The 19,850-nt window shown below is 47.6% G+C and overlaps 1 protein-coding gene across 1 annotated transcript; it reads left to right on the top strand.

The window, feature by feature from the left end:
- Window positions 1-12,138: 12,138 nt before the first annotated feature.
- Window positions 12,139-19,492, top strand: LOC136946129 (monocarboxylate transporter 1-like). The gene is made up of 4 exons (XM_067240354.1): window positions 12,139-12,429; window positions 15,661-15,804; window positions 15,999-16,835; window positions 17,051-19,492. The coding sequence occupies exons 1-4, from the start codon at window positions 12,213-12,215 to the stop codon at window positions 17,368-17,370; spliced, it is 1,518 nt and encodes a 505-aa protein (XP_067096455.1). The 5' UTR covers window positions 12,139-12,212; the 3' UTR covers window positions 17,371-19,492.
- The last annotated feature ends 358 nt before the right edge of the window (window positions 19,493-19,850 follow it).

Raw genomic sequence — 19,850 nt, 5'->3', positions numbered from 1 at the left:
GCAATGCGTGTCATGTGTCATTATATCACTCTCACGTACCCTTTCTCAGGTTCAATCTCAGGTCCTCTGATTTATAAACACAACCTCCATCGACCAACAGTGTCAGCCAGCTGCACCACAGAAAAGTTACAGTAGCAATTTTTAGGAATGGTGGTAGTTATTGAAGAGTAAGTTGATCAAATTGAACTTGAACACTTGTGGAACAGGTGTGGAAGCAATGTTCAGTTCTTCTAAACCTGTTAGAACTGTTCTGTTATTTTTACTACCTCGCAGCACATAATTAAATTGTACCGGCTGCCAATGAAGTCATTAGTTAGTACAGAGAGGAGGTTTGACTGTACAAAGGGGATTGGCTTTGTGGTATCAGGGTAAATGTAAGTGTGTCTGTTAGCCTACCCTTCATCCATGTCATTACATGTAATAGTTGGATATAATCCGTCTGCAAATCAATCCAATCACGGTGCCACTGTGTTGTGATCGGAAGGTCTATTAATCTTATATATCAAACTTTAAACACAGGAACGTAAGACATTAATGTTAGTAATTAAACTTTAAACACAAGAATCTAAGACACTGTAATGTTCGTACTTAAGTAGAGGTAGTGGAGACAAATAGTCAATTCATACTATTCAGATGAGTGTGTGTACTTCGTGCCACCCCAGTATATGTCAGTGCCTCAGATGGGCCACCCCAGTCATAGACACACCACTGCACGGAACTGGAACTTTTAACCACTAGGTGTCAGTGTAGAACTCTTAAAGTGAAATTAATCCAGTCTTCTGTCTCAAACCGTACACTCTGCACCACATGTATGCTGTAGTAGGCCTACAAGAAGTGTAGCCTGTTTGGAACATACCTCTCCTCTCGTCCCCTCCACTCATCGATCATTGACCAGATGTTCAACTTCTTCCACAGAAGGTTCACTGAGGCACAGGGCATCCGAGTCCAAACTTGATGGATAACCAACTTCACATGGTTATTTTACCTAACTTTGGCTACCCTAGAATGTTATCAAATTTACCACCCTTGTGTCTCCTATTGTACTTCCCCTAATCATGCCATCCAGTCATGCCATCTCCCATGTACCAGGACAAGTGCATCAAATCTAACTGTATCTCACATCTGAATTGGGAGTCCTACCATTTGTCCATGCACTACAAATGCCCAAGAGGAAACTACCTTCTGAATGCGGCGATAACCTGATTGATGTTTTGTATCAATTCACTACTGTTCAATTATATTATTTGATCTTGTCACAACATTCCAATTTGTATTCATTTACATTTAGTCATTTAGCAGACGCTCTTATCCAGGGCGACTTACAGTAAGTACAGGGACATTGTCACGGCTGTGCTGAGGACCCAAACGCACGACACACAAGGTTTAGGACGTGCGAAGACTTTTATTGAGAGAAGGCTGGGGAGGACGGTTGAGGGTAACTGGTGGATAGTGGAGCGGGGTACCGGTAGGACTGGAGGAGGTGATCTGGTGGTGGAACAAGAACAAAGGTCAGCACAAAAAACAGGCATAGACTGGTCAAAAACACGGAAAGCCAGGAATACAGACGTGGGGGTCGGTGATTCAACAAACTGGCGAGTAGTGGGTGACAATCCGGGGTTTAAGAGCTGTGGTGGTGATGAGGGAATGAGCCGCAGGTGAGGTGAGTACCGGGAGGGAGTGAAGAAGCGGAATGGATGACTGGACCTGGAAGAAACGGACTAACACCCGGTCTGGCCTAGGCCGGGGACATGACACATTCTCCCCGAGGCAGGCAGGGTGAAGTGCCTTGCCCAAGGACACAACGTCATTTCCCACTGCCGGGAATCGAACCAACAACCTTCTGATTAATAGCCCGACTCCCTAACCGCTCAGCCACTTAGGTTCATTTAATTCAGCTAACCCCTAATAATACCATTTATATTAATGTTTCCTGTGTCCTTGAATGAACCCCCCTTTAAATGGATAAACCCCTCCCTTTGAATTGGCACTGCTTAAGAAATTCACCACAGCCTCTGCTCTTCACAATCTACTGTCAATAATATAATTCAGTGATATATTATTGTGAAATGGCTGGGCCTTATGTCTTGACCGCAACCTCCAATGGATTATTTGGGATGTAAAATACCCTCTTAGGGATTCATTGCTTCAATATCTTAACATTTCGGAAACCATTTGTTAGAATTAGACAGAATTACACAATTAGAGTGAATGAATAATGTATTGTTGGCCCAACGTATCCCAGATACATGTTCTTCATAAATAATCCAGTTGGTGATCATCAGATATGATGAGGGACTGATAACATCCAGTTTTCCTGCCACGTTTTGTCAGTATGTGCTACTATGTGAATACACTTTATAGATCTTCTCCCTGTTATGTCTCAAAGTTAAGAAAGTTAGACTCAAAAGCAACTTGTTGATGCCAAAATGTTTATTTCTCAATTAGGTCGACATTCATTTATTAACATTTGGGTCAGCTGTTTCTATCTTGCTGATGTCAATGATTATGAGATTGTTACTGATTATAAGAGTTGTGTTAATAAACATGCTTCTGCTGTGATGTTTTTGCCTGTGTGCTCGTTCATAGGAGGCACGTGTATGCAGCTTTAAATTGCTATCCTTATTTGTATATTTGTTTCACATTTCCTGTTCAGGAAATGGAAAGAGATAAAGAAGTGAGGCCATGAGCTAACTTACTGATTGTGATTCAGAGCCGACCCCTTCATCAAGAGACGACCCCTTCATCAAGAGAAGACCCCTTCATCAAGAGAAGACCCCTTTATCATGGGCTTCTCTACTACTCAAAATTGTGTATTCAGTTAGCCAATACAAGAATCTCAGAGTATTCCAAATTAAACTTTGAATGCAAGATAATATTATATTTGATCAAAATGCAAAAAGTATCAGTGTCTAGGGACTCACTGTGACAGTGAAATAAAGTTAATACAAAATCATACCTCATATTTGGTAGCTTGTTTATTACACATAAATAAAATAAATCGTGTACACATTTTCTTACATACAACACCTGTAGCACTTGCTAAATTGGGTTGTTTTACCGAAAATTACAATGTTTTAGAGGAGTTAGGATGTTGCTGTTGTCTTGTTTGGGAATGGTGGATGCAAATGTCAGATAGATTAATACACTTAAATGTAAATGTAACACTCAACCTTTTCATTCAACAATTGGGGACACAAGCTTTTGGACAAAAAGAGGAAGAGGAGGTCTGATAGTAAACACATTGAAACAGGCCAGCTGGGACACCTGTAGAAGACAAATCAGTCACATTTCGTCTGCTCTCTACAAAACTCAAAGCATACAACTAAAGAAACAATCCTAAAATGTATTTAGAAGACTAAGCCACACAAGTATGTTAAACTTTACAATAAAAGCTGCTCACAACCATATTTACAGAAACACATATTTTAATGATCATTTTGGAGTCTTCCTCAATTCAATTGTTTCTCTGTTCTCATTAAGTTAGATCTTTTTCCTTCAAGCCTACACCATCTCCAAAGTCAGGGAACTTCTCACCGTTTAGGCCTTTCCTCAAAATCTTCTTTCACTCTACTTCCTTCAAACTTCCTAAAAAAGGCCTCCCAAAACTGTCAGATTAAAGCCACATGTTCTGCACGCTCATGCTTTTCCTCCAATCACAGTAGAGGTGGAGTAGTTGGACCCTCCCCTTTACAGGACATAATGATGACTCTGGTATTTTGTGTGTGTGTGTCTGTAATATAGTTATAAAAAACAGGAAAAACAGTTGAGGAAAGGTGCATAGGCTAAGTTTAAAGAATGCAATGCATTGTTGAAAATGGACCATTGACGTGTCTGTCTTTCAGCAGTGGAAAATGATCAGTGGAAGGTTTCACTAGCAGGAGGTTATAGCAGGAAGTTTCACTATAGCGGATGAGGGAGGACTTGAGCATGTGCCTAACAAGCATCAGATGTGTTCTCCTCCTATGTAAGAATTCCATACGTGTGTGCGTGGATGACTATCACCCGCAGCCCAGCTATGTAGCATCCAACCACTGCTCACATAACACCAGTCACGCTGTCTCTCCTGTACAGTCGCTGCATTGTTTTGGAAAATGACGTTGCTCCATTGCCATCAAGACAGCTGTGTGTTCCCCATTCCAACTCAAACATGAGTGACACAAGCATACACACACACCCTGTCATAGAACGACTGGACATGAAGCAACACACTGACAAATGAGAGCGAGAGAAACAGTGTGTGTACTTGAAAGTGTGCATTTGTGTGTGTGTGTGTGTGTGTGTGTGTGCGTTCGCGTGTTACTTTGTGTGTGTGGTGAGGGGTAGGTAGTGATGGTGGTTGAAGGCTGATGCACCTGGATTGATGCTTCAGATGGCAAGGCCAACACCTGCTCTTAGATGAAACAGAATGATAAAAAATACAACATTTTTGACAACATGGTGTAAAACTGTACTCACTGAAAACCCTTTTTGATCTCTGTCATACTTTTGCTCTGTATTGTGAAAGCAGCAGGGGAATGTTTGGTGAATCTGGTCTTGGTGTTAAGTCAAATATTATCCATGAGTAACAAATCTGTTTTTCATTAAGTATTCAGTTGAGGATATATGATGTTTTAGAGTAGCAGGTGTTTTCTTAGAGGGCAGAGCACAGAGGTGCTTGATTCAGTTCCTGAGTATTCGATTTGTTGTACAGGCGTTGGTTGGTACACAACCATAGATGCGCCGTGTGCACTCAACTCTATGCGTGATCCCTGCGAGAGAGAGAAGGCATGACATGTTATTCAGTCTTACTTTGATGGAACTTGACGATTGTACGTTCCAGCATCTGGACTCTGAACATCTCTGAGACCTTGCCCACAAGCTGTAAACACACACAACCCACAGTTTATGGTCTCAAAGTGTGTCTGATCCTCATAAAATACCTATCGGGACAACGAAAAAGCCTTAAAGCTCAACTCACTGAAATGGATTTGGAGTTGCAAGGCTTTGTAGTTGTATGAAACCTCTCCTCTAACCCTCAGTAGCCATGGTTATCTAAACGTGTTGTTTCATTGAAAGAAAACCTGGCTCAAATGAATGGGTTCCACCCACCCAAAGCATCCATTATAACAACAGTACCATGTCAGCAAACACCAGCAGTGTTTCATAAAAATATGGCTTTTACTTTCAGCCCTCGGTCCCCCGCCTATCTTGCTCTGTTTTCCCTCCCTCTCCCATCTTTCCAAACATCACTCCCCTTTTCAAATACGAGCCCTACTTCTCTCTTCCTGTTATCCATTTCTCTTGGATTCTCCTGGTTGTTCTTGTCAGCTGTGGGTCAGCAGTGTGAGCTGCTCCTCTCCACGAGAGGCCCAGGGTGAGGCAGCAAAACAGAAGTGTGTTTTCTCATCTCTCTCAAGATGTTTATTTTGTCAGGAAGCCCCATGGATCGCCTTTATCCCTCTGCAGTGGGGCTATGCAAAGCTGGACAAATACTGAGGCAAACTGGTCCAAAAAGGGTGTTTGTGAAGCAATGCACCTTGATTGCCATTCATTATAGGAGTCAGGTGTTTAGGACTAGGCCTGTACTGTCATGTTTCTAAATGTTAGTCCTATACTAGAAGTATGCAACTCTCCTATTTTCTTTCCTCCCTCTCTCTCTCTCTCTCTCTCTCTCTCTCTCTCTCTCTCTCTCTCTCTCTCTCTCTCTCTCTCTCTCTCTCTCTCATTGCTCATTAGAAGAACACAAATGAGAACCTGTCACATCACTGTGCCAAACCCCCCCCCTCACAAGCCATCGTCGGGAAACTGGCAGTAGAACAGAGTGGTTACTAATGGTTACAATGATTACACAGGAGCACTGTGGAGGGGAGCGGTAAGCCAGTCAGGACATTTGGCTGGCCTTCATAGAGAAGCTAAAAGTTCAGTCTTTCTCTGTGTGTTGCGTGGCTGGATGTGGCATGTCTGCTTGTTTATGATATATTAGTCCAGATGAAAGTGTGAGAGACTATACATAACAGCTCCATGTCATCTTCACATGGTCCTAAAATACATTGGAAGAAAAGGACTGCTGGAAAGGAGCAACTCATTAAGTTACTGAGATGCTGAATTACTAAGGCTACCTAAGGACATTACACTACATCTCTATTTTTTTCTGTGCAACTATTAACTCGCTTCCTCAAATCTGTGTCGCATGGCAGATCACATGCTTAAATTATTTGATCTTATAAACGACCAGTGCGGATTCCTCCGGTTAGAGTGGGCGGGGTTCTGCGCACGCGCGAATGCTGCGTTCCATTATAGAAGTTCCCCAATGTGGTACCCTGCGATACACACGTTTAACCATTATCAAGCACAAGGACATCCCGGACACGAGCTGTTACTGAGTCTGAATTTCACATATTGTGGTAAGTATGGGACTCAACCAACGCACATTGTACTATCTAACAAAGATACATGAGTTTCCACTGTTGGGTATGCAAGTCTCTTTGTCCATAGAGAGAAACCTGAGTTGGTGTCGACAGCATCTCTCGTTAGTAATTAGCTAGCTAGCTGAAGTGGCGTGCTGGGCATGATCAGAAAATGGATTGGCTAGAAACCTTCTGTAGTAGCGTACACACAGAGTAAAGCCTTGATTTTATTCCGGGTGTAACAGACCCCGATATAGTGAAATCCTTTCCACATGTTCCGCATTTTGGTACCTCATGCTGTACTTTATCGGCCGTGGCAAATGTATTGCTAGTATCGCAGTAGTAGCAGCCAGCTAGCTGGTCACTTTCCCTGGTCGTTTTTGAGGTTGTCGGGGTACGGACAATGCTGGTTGGGGGTGGGGAGTTACTGCTGCATGAATAAAAAGGGTCTTGCATTTGTAAAGTACCGAATTTAAATGTCTTTGTCCCAAGCGAGTTTCTGTCGCCGCTTGTGCCGCTGCTTAACTGCCAGCGTAGCATGGAATTGAATGATGTTGGACACGCGCTCTCCCTGCCATCACATTTTAAACCGAATCCATACTGAAGCGCCTGTCTTAGTTGATCAATTTCATGACAAACAAGATATAAGATCCACGTACATTTTGCGTTGTAGACTTTGATCCAACTTCTAGGTGAAACCCGTTGTCGGTAACTTCGAGTGTGCTCTAGAAGACACACTTTACTCCATGCTCAGGTACTTGCTGCGACACCTTACATCCTGTTGGTAGTGGTGGAAATAACTCAGTTTGCTAGGAATCATTGAATGCCCCGTAACTGTTCTCTGGAAATGGTAATTCACTTTGCTGATTAACGTGCAATAATAATGCAGAATTGCAATTGTGTGCAACAGCACTGACATTAAAGTAGGATAGGTTAACTATAGCAATGCTGCCAGCTCAGACACTGTAAATTCAATCAGTTATACTATATATCTCGAATATAATGTTTGTAGGGCATGGTGGAAGGTGGTAGTAGAACCATCAGGGTAACTGTGCCATTGGCATGGACTTTAACATTGGGTAACTCTCCTCTTGTGTTTCAGCACGTTTCCTCTCATTAGCTCACCTGAGAGGGCATTGGACAACATTCACATGCCAATGGAAGGCTGACAACAGTTTCTTTGTAGCTGCTGTGAGATTGTGGGTGTGTGTGTGTGTGTGTAAGATCGAGGCTGTATGAGAGAAATATGTGGGATAAGCAGAGGAAACATCAGTAAGCCGTGGCAGTTTAAGTGGTCATTAGCGATAAGCTGAAGGTATTATCCGCATTTTGGCAGAACCGCTTTGTGATGGCACTTTTAGTTGACAGGCTGGGAACTTTTGAAGTGATTTGACATGAATCAAGAAGGTGTGCTGGTGCAGTTGTTGGCTCACACTTGCTCCCTCACACTGTCCCTCTCCTTTCTTCAAGGAAAGGACAGATTCTAGCTGGTGGCTTCCTCCCTTTCATCTAGGCTCCACGTTTACCGCGGAGCCGCTTCTCTCTCTAGTGCCTTTCACATCTCTGGTTCACACTGGGCTGAGGAATGGAGAGACCCCTCCCCTTAACTGCCCTCTCTCTTCTGCCTCTTTTTTGCAGTGTTTGAATTAGATTATTTTGAAATGTAAGGTATTTTGCTCAGTTTGTTGAATAAGCTTCACCCTACAACCAAAGGCTGAGTGTTTTTGGTAGTTTTGGTACTATATGTACCTTACTGTGTTCCTGAATGGCCTCATTGATAATGGCCCGATGAGTGTCCCCCTTCTCTGGTTTACTTGTTCACACACAGACAGCCAGCGCCCAGTGGTCCAACAAGCCCAGACTCAGGTCAAAGACACACACACACACACACACACACACACACACACACTGACAGGCAGCACTGTCTGTATGTGTTGGCCCAGACTTGGGTCAAAGACACACACACACACACACAGACGTCAGTTTATTAGAAAACCTTTTCCTGTGTCATGTGGGGGGTGGGTTGGCTCTGCTGTGCAGTCTCAGGTTCTCTGGCCATCAGTCTGTCAGTGAGGTTTGACTGCAAGCCAGGCTGAGAGGCCAGTCCAAAAACAACCTGTGACGTCTGTGCACGTTGTGGGGTTCATTTGGCATATATTCAGGTACAAGGAGGACAAGTAGCGCACACACTCGGACACTGACACTGCTGGTCATGCTGGTACTCTACCGGTGGACTAAGCATCATCCTCAAAGGAACGTGTGTGTGTGTGGCCTTGACATCAGCCCCCTGTGGAGAGGACACAGCAGGAGACTTGGTTCATTATGTTCCCAGCAGTAAAGATGCTGTAGGACAGAGCTGGACTGTAAATCATGGCGGTCAGAGAGCCACAAGAGGGGTGACCCTCAGGTGACCCTCAGGCTTCTAACAGAGGATATGTATTATCGTGTGTGTTTGGAGAATGTTTCTTTTTAGCATCTCAATCTGCTGACAAGGCTTTACTGTTCCTATGCATCCTGTTGACCAGATTCAACTTGGCCGATGTGTAAATATCCGTACCTCTCATTGGCGATAGAGCACTTATCTGGAGGAACAGGGAAGGAAACAACCTTTATTGGGAATGTCATAGTCATCGCATTCCTGAAGCTGATCCAGTCAGGCCGCACTTTAGCAGTGATTGAGCCAGAGGTGAAATGACACATCCTGCTCTTAGTACAGGATTGATGGTTTTTAAAGTGTGTGAAAGAGACTGCTCAGACTGTAGCCTGCCAATTTTTAGTGGTCTAATAAACCAGTTTGTAGTACCAGTAAGGTGATTAAGCCCAGGCATACACAGAGCCATGTTGTGGCTGGTGAAAATGACCGTAATGCTCTAATAAGTTAGTTTGTAGCAACAAGGAAAAGCGAGGCACTAGGATAAGGGCTGTCTTTCCACAGTAGTTTGTTTACAGTTACACACCGAGAAGGTTACCTTTAGCGTTAGTATATTGTAGCTTAGTGACTCCTATCTCCTCTTGGCTATGGACCAAGTTTACATGCCAAGGGCCTTGGGAGGTTAGCCACACCACACTACCAGTGGTTTGAAGAGGCCTGAGGCTAGTTGAACTTGTTTTGTAGTGAGAATGGGGGGTTTCTACAGAGCTGCGAACAAGCTCAGCTAGCAGTAGCACAAATGTCAAGCACAATGCCGATATACTCTCCCTCTAATACCAACACGCTGCAATAGAGACTGAGTGATGAGTCAGCGCTGCAGACTGAGAGGGCAGGACGTGTGTTGGTTGAGACTGGCTTAGGCCCCGTGTCGTTAGGGGAAGTGATGCAGTCGTGCAACGTGTGGGCCTTGGGCCTGTGTGTGTACGTGAGGGTGTGCACGTTTCGCTTCTACAGCCCAGGGTTATGTGCTCCTGAAGTTGCCTATACAGTTGTCAGTACTTGTTTTTCACTTTAGCTATGACACTAGAGGCTTCAAACAGGGCTTTCTGTAAAACAGTTTTTTTTCAGGAGAAGGCTACCACCCCAAGTTCAAACAATTTAGACCTTGGAAAAACACTTGCAGTAAATGATGTCGTATGCCAGCTTCACTGTCCTACTGTTTTGGGCCTGGGTCCAGAAACCCTGCAACTGGCTAAAGTGATCAATCTAAAAACGTAAGGCTTGTAAAAACCGAGCTGTTTTCTTTTTTTCTCTCCAGACAGCGCCGTGGAATTGTTCTTTATCAACCAGCCGGTATTTCTGTCTGGTGGAGGACAGGGTTTGTCCAAAATGTGGCGTCACAATGATTTTCTGGATTACACAAAGCTTTGACTCATGTCTTGTGTAGGATTGTGGGTGGCGGTGTTGGGGAAATCGTTCCTAGGAACGCTGTTGCAATCTCTCCATCCAGACGGACTCTGTGGGAAGGGATGCCTGCTTATCAGAGAGTCCGCAACATGACACGTGACACCAATTGAGTTCTTTTTCTTTTATCAAGTTGGAACCCGTTTAGAGATTTGCATGTAATGTCAATCTAGCCCCTTCAAGTCACGTGCGCACGTCTGTGTGTGTGTGTGTGTGTAGTGCGTGCGTGTAATACACACCCTCGCTCCGTAACCACGGCACAGGACAAAATGTGCCGCTTTAATTTAGAGGGAGTGTCACATGACAGCTATGTAGACCAGGAGGAGCTGACCGCATGGCCTCCCAGTCCACACTGCTTCTCAGAACCCGGGAGACATTACCTACCCGTTACAACACAAGCCCTTCAGTATCTTGTTGAACCCCCGAGGGGCATTTCAAAGTCAGATGCCTGGTGGCTAACCAGTTCTGTAGTACACGGCGGGATCACTAACTAATGATTAGAGGAGGCTGTGTGCAGCGCAGGCTGGGCTCTGGGGCTGCAGGAGGTTGGGAGACGAGGGGCTTTGGTGCTCAGACAGAACCCAAGGCTTCTCACCCAGACCTTGCTGCAACGCAAGGTTTCCTATACATGGCTCGACGCGAGCTTTTATACAAAGTACTGACCGCCTCGGTGCCCTTTTTGTAGGTTTTAAATGGAGCCGTTTCTTAGGCTTGTTGGCTTTATTCCTGGTATGTAAAGTGCTTGGGGACTGGAGTGGATTCAGAGGCAGGACCCCCCCTCCTCGTCCTGGAGTGTTGGCATGTTCAACCTGCGTGCTGGAGACACACGTAAAGGAAAACGCATGCGCTTCTTAATGCCATCATCTTGGCAAAGCATTTCCACAGAGAAGTATTTATATGTCTTTCTCCTCCTCCCCTCCCCGTCTTCCTCTCCCAGGTCCAGTGTGTCTCCTGAACCCGTGTGTGTATGTGAGAGGGAGCGTGTCCACATCCCAGCGTAGCAGTTCGTGTGATACACACCCTCGCTCCGTAACCACGGCACAGGACAAAATGTGCCGCTTTAATTTAGAGAGAGTCTCACATGACAGCTATGTAGACCGCATGGCCTCCCAGTCCACACTCTGCTTCTCAGAACCCGGGAGACATTACCTACCCGTTACAACACAAGCCCTTCAGTATCTTGTTGAACCCCCGAGGGGCATTTCAAAGTCCTCGGTGTGATAGCTGTTGTAATTGCAGATGCCTGGTGGCTAACCAGTTCTGTAGTACACGGCGGGATCACTAACTAATGATTAGAGGAGGCTGTGTGCAGCGCAGGCTGGGCTCTGGGGCTGCAGGAGGTTGGGCTTTGGTGCTCAGACAGAACCCAAGGCTTCTCACCCAGACCTTGCTGCAACGCAAGGTTTCCTATACATTTAGTCATTTAGCAGACGCTCTTATCCAGAGCGACTTACAGTAAGTACAGGGACATTCCCCCGAGGCAAGTAGGGTGAAGTGCCTTGCCCAAGGACACAACGTCAGTTGGCTTGACCGGGAATCGAACTGGCAACCTTCGGATTACTAGCCCGATTCCCTCACCGCTCAGCCACCTGACTCCCTATACATGGCTCGACGCGAGCTGTTATACAAAGTACTGACCGCCTCGGTGCCCTTTTTGTAGGTTTTAAATGGAGCCGTTTCTTAGGCTTGTTAGCTTTATTCCTGGTATGTAAAGTGCTTGGGGACTGGAGTGGATTCAGAGGCAGGACCCCCCCTCCTCGTCCTGGAGTGTTGGCATGTTCAGCCTGCGTGCTGGAGACACACGTAAAGGAAAACGCATGCGCTTCTTAATGCCATCGTCTTGGCAACGCATTTCCACAGAGAAGTATTTATATGTCTTTCTCCTCCTCCCCTCCCCGTCTTCCTCTCCCAGGTCCAGTGTGTCTCCTGAACCCGTGTGTGTATGTGAGAGGGAGCGTGTCCACATCCCAGCGTAGCAGTTCTCTCCAGTCATGGCTCCAGCGGTGGGCGGGCCGGTAGGGTACACCCCTCCAGAGGGGGGCTGGGGCTGGGCGGTGGTGGTCGGGGCCTTCATCTCCATCGGCTTCTCCTACGCCTTCCCCAAGTCCATCACCGTGTTCTTCAAGGAGATCGAGGTGATCTTCAACGCCACGCCCAGCCAGGTGTCCTGGATCTCCTCCATCATGCTGGCCGTCATGTACGCAGGGGGTGAGTACACTCTGTGTGTGTGTGTGTGTGTGTGTGTGTGTGTGTACACACACGAGGTGAGTTTACGGTGTGTGTGTTATTTTGAGCTCTTATCTCTGTGCTGCTCCACCGACGCCAGACGAAAGTAGCATTCCTTCATCTCCGTCTGAGTGCACCCTGCCGACTCAGTCAGACCCCCCGCTGAGAGAGAGGAGAGGGAGGGAGGGAGGAGCAGGAACTGAGGGAAGAGGAGGAGCCCTAGCCAGTCACTGACCTAGTTCCATTCCAACACATTAGCCTTTTATTCAGAGATGGGGAGACAACTACTCTTCCCACCACATATATATATATATATATACACACACACACACACACGTAGGTGTGGTATCTGTCAGTTACTGTCAGTGTGTGTAAGTCCTTCTCCCAGAGGACGGGACAAGTACAACCTTGCTCCCAGACTGTCACACCCAGGCCGCCAGGTACAACAGTCGCCCTATGTGGGCGGCTGATGTCACATGCACGCCGAGTGTCCAAATGGGAGGCGTGACACGTAGACACACGCAAACATACACACACACGCATAGCTCAGATAACAGAGGAGGCAGCCAATGGGGTTCTGCAACCCAAGCCCTTAGTGACGAGAGGAACAGCAGAACTATTTCGAAAGGCAAAAGCCAAAGGATTCATCTCAAGTGCTCGTCGTGCCCCCCCTTTTAAACTGAAGGACGGATAAGAAAAATATGCCATCTCCAAACAGTTTACACTCTCTAGAAGGCTCTATGGCCTGCCTGCTGACTGGCACACGCCCTTCTGAGCTTTGTGCTGAACCTGGACTGTGGACCCTGACCAGCGCCTGACGACCGCATGGTCCCGTTACGGTCGTGTTCATGTATGCAAGTCACACATTGAACCGTCTCGACGACCTTCGTTAATGGTCTGCTTGACCTGGCCCATTCTGGAGTGCAGTGGCAAGTCCAGCCCTGCCATGGTTGCTGGTTGTGGAACGCTCACCAGACCTCCTCCTCTTTATCTCTCTCTCTCTCTCTCTCTGGCACTTCTCACTGACACTTCCCACATCTGCAGTTTTAATGAACACTGAAAATGCTAAGCGTTGACGAGATAAGATGGAGGCAGTCTTGGCAGTGTGCCCAGGAAAGCACAGGGTGCTAAATAGGATGCTAAATACGGCTTTTACTTAGTGTTTTACTTGTTGGGTGAACTCCATGGAGAGGTATTTACGTTTAGGAATTTGGGCTCCCCTGCTTGAGGCACCAGGCTGAGAGAACCTTAGGAGAGAGAATAAAGAGATGGGAAGGAGACTTCAGCTATAGAAATCATTTCTCAAACTTTTTGCCAGCCTTTGTTTCCTCTTCAGGAAATCTCATGTTACTCATGCTCGTGTATGGTTCAGTGTCTCGTATCTCCATACACAGAATCGTATCTCTAGCTTTACCCGGTAGAAAGAGCTGACTTCCGGTGATGTTCCTTCAGAACTAGCAGATGCGACAGATCAGTTCTGGGTCCTCACCACTAATGGTCTGTGACTCGGCATAGAGGAGACCCTGGCTCTGAAACATGGCTTCCTTCCCTGCGGCAGGGCCTCACTGGTCATCTCTGTTCTCTGGCGCTGGCCGTGTTCTGCCAGAACCATTCTGTTCTCTTCACGCTCCGCCCCCCCCCCCCCCCCCCCTCCCCTCTGTTCTCTCTTTCACAAGAAGGGACGGAAGGGAGCGGGGGCAGGGGTGCCACCGTTTATATAATATCTCCAGAGAGCACAAATCACAGCCGCCTTTGTCGTCTCCCCAGACCTCAACAAAGACTGTCACGGCTTATTTGGGTCTCTGTGTGCGTCTGTGCGTGTGTCTCATCCCTTCCCTCAGTTAAAGGAACGTAGTATCTTCTGAGAGAGTTTTCTAAGTGTGTGTACGCGCACACGGACGTGCACCTTCGGTATGTTGTCTTTTGCGCGGCCCCAGGCAGCTCCGATTCCAAGTTCAGAGGTCGCCCTGTGTGCCCATGTGGTCCGCTCAACACTCCATGACGACGACATGGCAACACAGCAGGCCAGCGCTGCCAGATGGGGGAGTCTCTCGTCGGTGTTGGTATTCTCGGCCCTCGTATGATATAGCTGACCCGAGCTCTCAGGGGTGCTGCTAAACAGTGCTGGGCCTCATGAGGAGACGGCAGTTTGAGCCCTCAAGCTTTTGAAGACTCGAGAGTTGTCTGAACACATTTTTACCACCTGTTCTGAAACGGCCAACTCCAGTTCAGCCAGTCAACCCTGAGTTTTGGTTTGAACTCGGGCTATGTCAACCCTGCTTTCTGAAAAGCCCCCGCTGTCTGTGCCAGAGTCTCTCTGGTTGGACAGGGCTCTGTGAGTTCTGTGTTTGGAGCAGTCATGAAGGTCTCTCTGAGGCACTGCGAGAGGAAGTTCAGACAGTGTGAATAAAGAGATGCCTGTTGAATAACAACAAGGTTTCTGGAATGTTCACTCAAAGGTTTGGGATAGACCTAAATGTCTGTTGCTGAAGTTTTCTATCCCTCCTGCTGGAAATCCTCTTTGTGTAAACAGCTATACAATGGCGCACACGTGTGTGTGTGTGTGTGTGCATACACACACGCACACACTACGCCCCCAGACCATGTTGCTAGTAGCTCTTCAGCTGTCTAGTTGGATATGTGTCTTGGGAGGAGTTAGAATATTCAGACAGACTGTTGGTCTTTACCCAGTCATATCTACCCAGCCTTTTAGATATTCATTTATCCCTCAGCTATAAAGATTTTAAATTCTAGGTAATGTTCGTAGGAATATATTACATTTGTTTTTCTGCGTTTGTCTTGATTGTAGGGGGTTGACTGTTTAATATTATATGATTGTATGCTGCATCTAAATTTCCCTCTGGAAATGAAGCTGAACTGAACGTTTCAGCAATCTGCTGAGAGGTCATTCAGAGGTGTCATGGCTGACACGCCAAAAGAGGCACGTGTGGAACTCCCCCCCCCCCCCCCCCCCCCTCCTTCGTTCTCTCTCCAAGACTTGGTTTCCAGTGGAATGTCCTTGGCCTTGGCCTCGGATCTTTCATGTGCCCCTGGGCTCCCCCTCTGCACCTGTTCTGTCTGTAGTCTGGCACCACAGCCCCACCTGCTGGTGGAGGGAGGGAGAGGGATATCCACCTATTACAAGCTCTAAGGAGAAACCTCCTATTCTCTTGCTAACCCCCCCCCCCCCCCCCCTCCTACTTATATCTCCAGGTCCGGTCAGCAGTATCCTGGTGAACAAGTTTGGCAGTCGACCAGTCATAATGGTGGGAGGCTGTCTGTCGGGCTCGGGGCTCATAGCTGCTTCCTTCTGCAACAGCGTGGAGCAGCTCTACTTCTTCATCGGCGTGGTGGGAGGTGAGTGGCGACCTGACTCACACTCTCTGGCACGAAGAAAACATGAGTCATATTTGAGTCCAGTGATGCGTCAAGCTGTCCTCACTCGGGGCTCGATGGCAGGATTTGCATTCGCTTTGTTCACCTTCTCTTCCACCGCTTCCATCGCCCATGTGTTTATCTCCTCCTCTTCACCTCCTCTCCTCTCGCCCCAGGTCTGGGCTTGGCCTTCAACCTGAACCCGGCCCTCACCATGATCGGCAAATACTTCTTCAAGCGGCGGCCCATCGCCAACGGCATCGCCATGGCGGGCAGCCCCGTGTTCCTGTCCACGCTGGCGCCCCTCAACAGCTGGTTCTTCGACCAGTTCGGCTGGCGGGGCAGCTTCCTCATCCTGGGGGGCCTCCTGCTCAACTGCTGCGTGGCCGGCTCCCTCATGAGGCCCCTGGGCCCCGACCCCCAGCCCGCCAAGTCCCAGGATGCCACCGAGCTGGGCGAGAAGGAGAAGGAGGCGGCGGCGGCCTCGGCGGCGGCGGCAGCGCCGCCCAAACGCACGGTGCTGGAGCGGATCAACGGCGTGATCGACCTGACGCTGTTCAAGCACCGGGGCTTCCTGCTCTACCTGCTGGGCAACTTCATCATGTTCTTCGGCCTCTTCTCGCCCCTCGTCTTCCTCTCCAACTACGCCAAGAGCAAGGACATCGGCAAAGAGAAGGCCGCCTTCCTGCTGTCCGTGATGGGCTTCGTGGACATGGTGGCCCGGCCCTCCATGGGCCTGCTGGCCAACACCAAGTGGGTCCGGCCGCGCATCCAGTACTTCTTCGCGGCGTCCGTCCTGTACAACGGCGTGTGTCACGTGCTGTCCCCGATCTCCGTGGACTACATGGGCTTCGTGGTGTACGCCATTTTCTTCGGCTTTGGGTTCGGCTGGCTGAGCGCCGTCCTGTTCGAGACCCTGATGGACCTGGTGGGGCCCCAGAGGTTCTCCTCAGCCGTGGGGCTGGTCACCATCGTGGAGTGTGGGCCTGTGCTGCTGGGACCACCACTACTGGGTGAGTGAGTGGGTGGGTGGGTGGGTGGGTGTTTCCAATGGAACCATAACCTGCTGCCCTGAAGTCCACCTATTCTAGATGAAGGTCCCCAGTGTTGTCATCTTAGGTTGACTGTCACTGTCGGTACACCGATTGTTTACAACCCCTCTTGGAGAGACGCCGACTGACTTGTTTTGTATCGCTCTCTCTCTCTCCCTCTCTCTCTCTCTCTCCAGGCCGCTTCTATGATAATTACCAGAGCTACGACTACACCTACATGAGCTGTGGCATCATCCTCATCATCTCCAGCGTGTTCCTCTTCGCGGGCATGGGCCTCAACTACCACCTGCTGGACAAGGAGAAGAAGGAGGAGGAGAAGAGGGAGAGGGAGGAGCCCAAGGAGGAGCGCACGGCCATGCTGGAGGCCCCCAGTCCTTCCAAGGAGGAGGAGGAGGAGGAGGAGGAGAAAAAGGATGGAGGGGCAGAGGGAGAAAACGGCCAGGCTACCATCTCGTTGGCAAATGTCTCCAAGATGGATGAGGACACAGTCCTATAGGGGCACGGACCTGAGACACATGGCCGCACGCACGCACACACACACACACACACTCCAGACGAACGACAAACAGGAGCTCATGCAAACAAAAACGGGTCATACATGTAAACTCCAGCCAGCCAGACAGATGTATTTCTGTATATACTCACACCCTCACAAACCTGCCTTGGTCTTACAAGACACAGGTTCCCCCCCCCTCCTGCGTTTGGTAGTGGCGGTGTTGCGTCGCTGTAACAACGTTTAGGATTTATCTCAGGGTCTTTGGTCCTGAGTTTTTCAAAAAGGTGCACGCCCATCTTCTGCTTTCATCTGTTTTTCAACACCCCCCCCCACACACACACACACACACACACACGCTCTCAGTACTCAAGAGATGTATGTGACTGAAGTTCACATGCTTGGTAGCCTTGCGTGGCTGGGCTTGATCTCGTTGTCGTTGCTCTGGGAGCCTGGATGAAGGGAGTTGTGCAGAGGCAGTTTGATCTCTGTTTTTAGGTAATATAGGTGTCATTTACAAAATTAAAAACAAGTAGAAAAGTGTTTGTTTGGTACCAAACCCATTTTAGAACGTGGGAATCCACACTCGAGCCCGAGTGATCACCGCTCTCGAGCCTCACAGATCAGATGCACCACGTGGTCCATCATTCCTCCGCTGCTCACAGTATTATAGGAATCGGTTGCAGCCCCTCCTGTGTCTTTGTCTCTGTGTATATCCGGTGTGAGTTCACCATGTACACCGAGGATGAGAGGAACACTAGTATTGATTGAAACGCGTTTATTTAATACGGGACCTCGGAAGGAGTGCTGCTACCCGTGTGTGTACAGTTTAGTTTTGGTGCTCCTTGAGAGGGCGCGTGTAGGTATTTGTCTTCCTGTGGTGCTAGTGTACAGTCATCTCAGTGATCAGCACACCTCTGGTGTCCTTGTGCTGAAGACGTTCTCCGGTGATCCTTCGGGTCACAGCACTCCTTAGCTCTTAACGCTGTAGAACTTTCCCAGCAAACGTTTTGAAATGTTTTTTTTTTTACTCTACAAACTAACAATGCTTGTTTTTTCTTTTCTAAAAAAACAGCCTTTTTGAAATGTGTGAAGATTTGATATGAGAGAGAAGCAGTCCAGCTTTTTATCGTTGCAGAAATATGAAGGGTTTTTTCTTTTTCGGTAGGTTTGTTTTAATGGTATTCCACCTGGTGTAATGGCTGTGATTGGACCAGCATCTGACAGTGTTATACGAGGCCTCCCAGGAGGGGTCAGCTTTCTCACGCCATAGGAATGTTTCACTCCATAACGAGGAAAGCCTTTTTCGTGTTGATGCTGTGCACTTTATACTCTACTTGTACGGTTAGACAAACACACAGCCACACTCCTAATACAAAGCTGACTGAAATGCTATTAAATTGACTTGACTATGGTATGAATATGAAGGGCATTTCTGTGTATCAGTTCATTTTTTTTGCACAGCAGCCAATTACTGAATGTAGACAATTCAACAAAAGGAAGCATATCATGTATTTGTCTAGAAGGACTCACTTTAGTGAACAGTTGAAAGGAGAGCTGTAAAGATGGTATCTGGCACCTCTGACCTACGCTGGGAGACGGGGCCAGGCTCACCTGGTGTTCAGCTGCAGCCTTCCATTCCTCCTGTGACCCCGTCAGACACCGCCTCAGACACCGCCATGTTTGGGATCTGCCATGTCAGATTTCTATGATTCATGTTTTTTTTTAAAAATATATTTGCAGCCTATGGAATTAAGTGTTAGACTCCCAACTGTCCAATCAGCTGAGAGCATCTGGATGTGAGGGTGGGGACGGGAGGGGAGGAGGAGGCGGGCGTCTGCATGCAGGGAGGACGGCCTTTCTGGGATGAGTGAGAATGGTACTCTGCTGCAGCACACATTGGCTTCAACATTTTTGGGGAGTAAATTTAATGTAGAATTGAGAAGGAAAAATATTTTAGTGTAACAATTTTTACTAGAGGTATCTGACAATGGTGTCAGGGATGACTGTAATTATGATGTCCTGTTTATATGAATGGTGAAGAAATTAAACCATTTGTAAACTGAACACAGTGTCACTTGAAATTGTATGTTTGTGTTTTCTTAGAGATAAAGGGAGAAGGAGATGAACATACACTCTGATTTTGTTTTGTTCTTTCCCCTTTAAATGCACAATAGAAATTTGACCAATTACGGAACCCCAAGTGTGTCCACTGATCGGCTGGTTGGACTAGTATTTTTCTTACATCTTCCAAAAATGACGTTCCCAGGTGCAGTGGGGATGGGGCTTAAGGGATGGGCCTGGTTCTGACAAAGCTTGTATTGTGTGCAGTGCACTCATTGTCACATGCCATCAGAAGAGATCAGAGCAACATGAGGTGGCTTGGGGACAGTTCCAACTGAGCTGGTCATCAAGAACGTGTTCAAGTTGAATAAAGCAGAACTGACACTGAGGAGAGCCGATAACTGACACCCTCCTTTGCT

This window comes from Osmerus mordax, chromosome 7 (assembly GCF_038355195.1).
Source record: "Osmerus mordax isolate fOsmMor3 chromosome 7, fOsmMor3.pri, whole genome shotgun sequence".
Classification (NCBI taxonomy): Eukaryota; Metazoa; Chordata; class Actinopteri; order Osmeriformes; family Osmeridae; genus Osmerus; species Osmerus mordax.
The sequence above is the reverse complement of the archived record's forward strand: the minus strand, read 5'-3'. Positions and strand labels throughout refer to the sequence as shown.